This window comes from Fulmarus glacialis, unplaced genomic scaffold (assembly GCF_000690835.1).
Source record: "Fulmarus glacialis isolate BGI_N327 unplaced genomic scaffold, ASM69083v1 scaffold25604, whole genome shotgun sequence".
Classification (NCBI taxonomy): domain Eukaryota; kingdom Metazoa; phylum Chordata; class Aves; order Procellariiformes; family Procellariidae; genus Fulmarus; species Fulmarus glacialis.
The window spans coordinates 1,010-1,914 of record NW_009206471.1 but is presented as its reverse complement, the minus strand read 5'-3'; the positions used below and the strand labels follow the sequence as shown (position 1 = coordinate 1,914).

Sequence of the window (905 nt, the reverse complement as noted above, 5' to 3'; positions counted from 1 at the left end):
TCTCCCCAGCTGCTGAAGCCACAGCACCCCACCGCGGACCTGCCCCCCAAGTATGCCCTGGAGCTGCTGACCATCTATGCCTGGCAGGAGGGCACGGGCTCCCACGACTCCTTTTGCATGGCCGAGGGCTTCCGTACGGTGCTGGAGCTGCTGTGCCGGCACCGGGAGATCTGCATCTACTGGGAGACGTTCTACTCGCTCCAGCACAGCCAGATCGGTGCCCACGTGAAGAATCTGCTGTGCAGACCCCGGTGAGGACTGTGCCCGGTGGGACCCGTGCCACCTGCCCTGCGGCGCTGCCTGGGGCTGATGGCAGCGCTCGCCCTTTGTGTTCGCAGCCCTGTCATCCTGGACCCCGCCGACCCCACGGGGATCCTGGGCCAAGGCAAGAATTGGGAACTGGTGGCGCAGGAAGCTGCCTGCCATCGTTCGCTGCCCTGCGTCAGTACCGCCCAGCCCTGGGATGTGCAGGTAAGGCTGCCTGTGCCTGCGGGCATCACGGCCCCCCCGCCCCTGCCGGCTTTGCCCACCCACTCTCCTGTCCCCGCAGCCAGCCCGGCCTGTGACGATTGAGGTGAGGCAGCTGGTGGGCACCAGCCTGAGCAGGACCGTCAGCCCGAGCACCACCATCTGGCAGCTGAAGGAGAAGATTGAGCAGGCGTGGGGCATCCGCAGCAGGAGCCGAGCAGGAACACCGTCATCCTGCAGAACGATGACACCCTGGCCACCCATGGCATCTTCTACAGCACTACGCTGGTGCTGCTGCAGACCGAGCCCCAGGCAATGGAGGTCTTCGTGAAGGACGACAAGAATCGGACCACCACCTACATGGTGCAGCCCACCAACACTGTCCGGCAGCTGAAGGAGCAGATCACAGCCGGCACGGGCCTCCCGCCCACCCGCAC

At 65.9% G+C, this 905-nt stretch overlaps 1 protein-coding gene across 1 annotated transcript in view; it reads left to right on the top strand.

Moving 5' to 3' along the window:
- Positions 1–880, top strand: part of LOC104075318 (2'-5'-oligoadenylate synthase-like protein 2) — a gene marked incomplete at both ends in the record, with an annotated part of 2,048 nt that extends 1,168 nt beyond the window's left edge. Inside the window, 4 exon segments of the mRNA XM_009575765.1 lie at positions 10–251; positions 339–471; positions 551–668; positions 671–880. Of these exon segments, the coding sequence (XP_009574060.1) occupies positions 10–251; positions 339–471; positions 551–668; positions 671–880 (703 nt within the window).
- Positions 881–905: the final 25 nt, after the last annotated feature.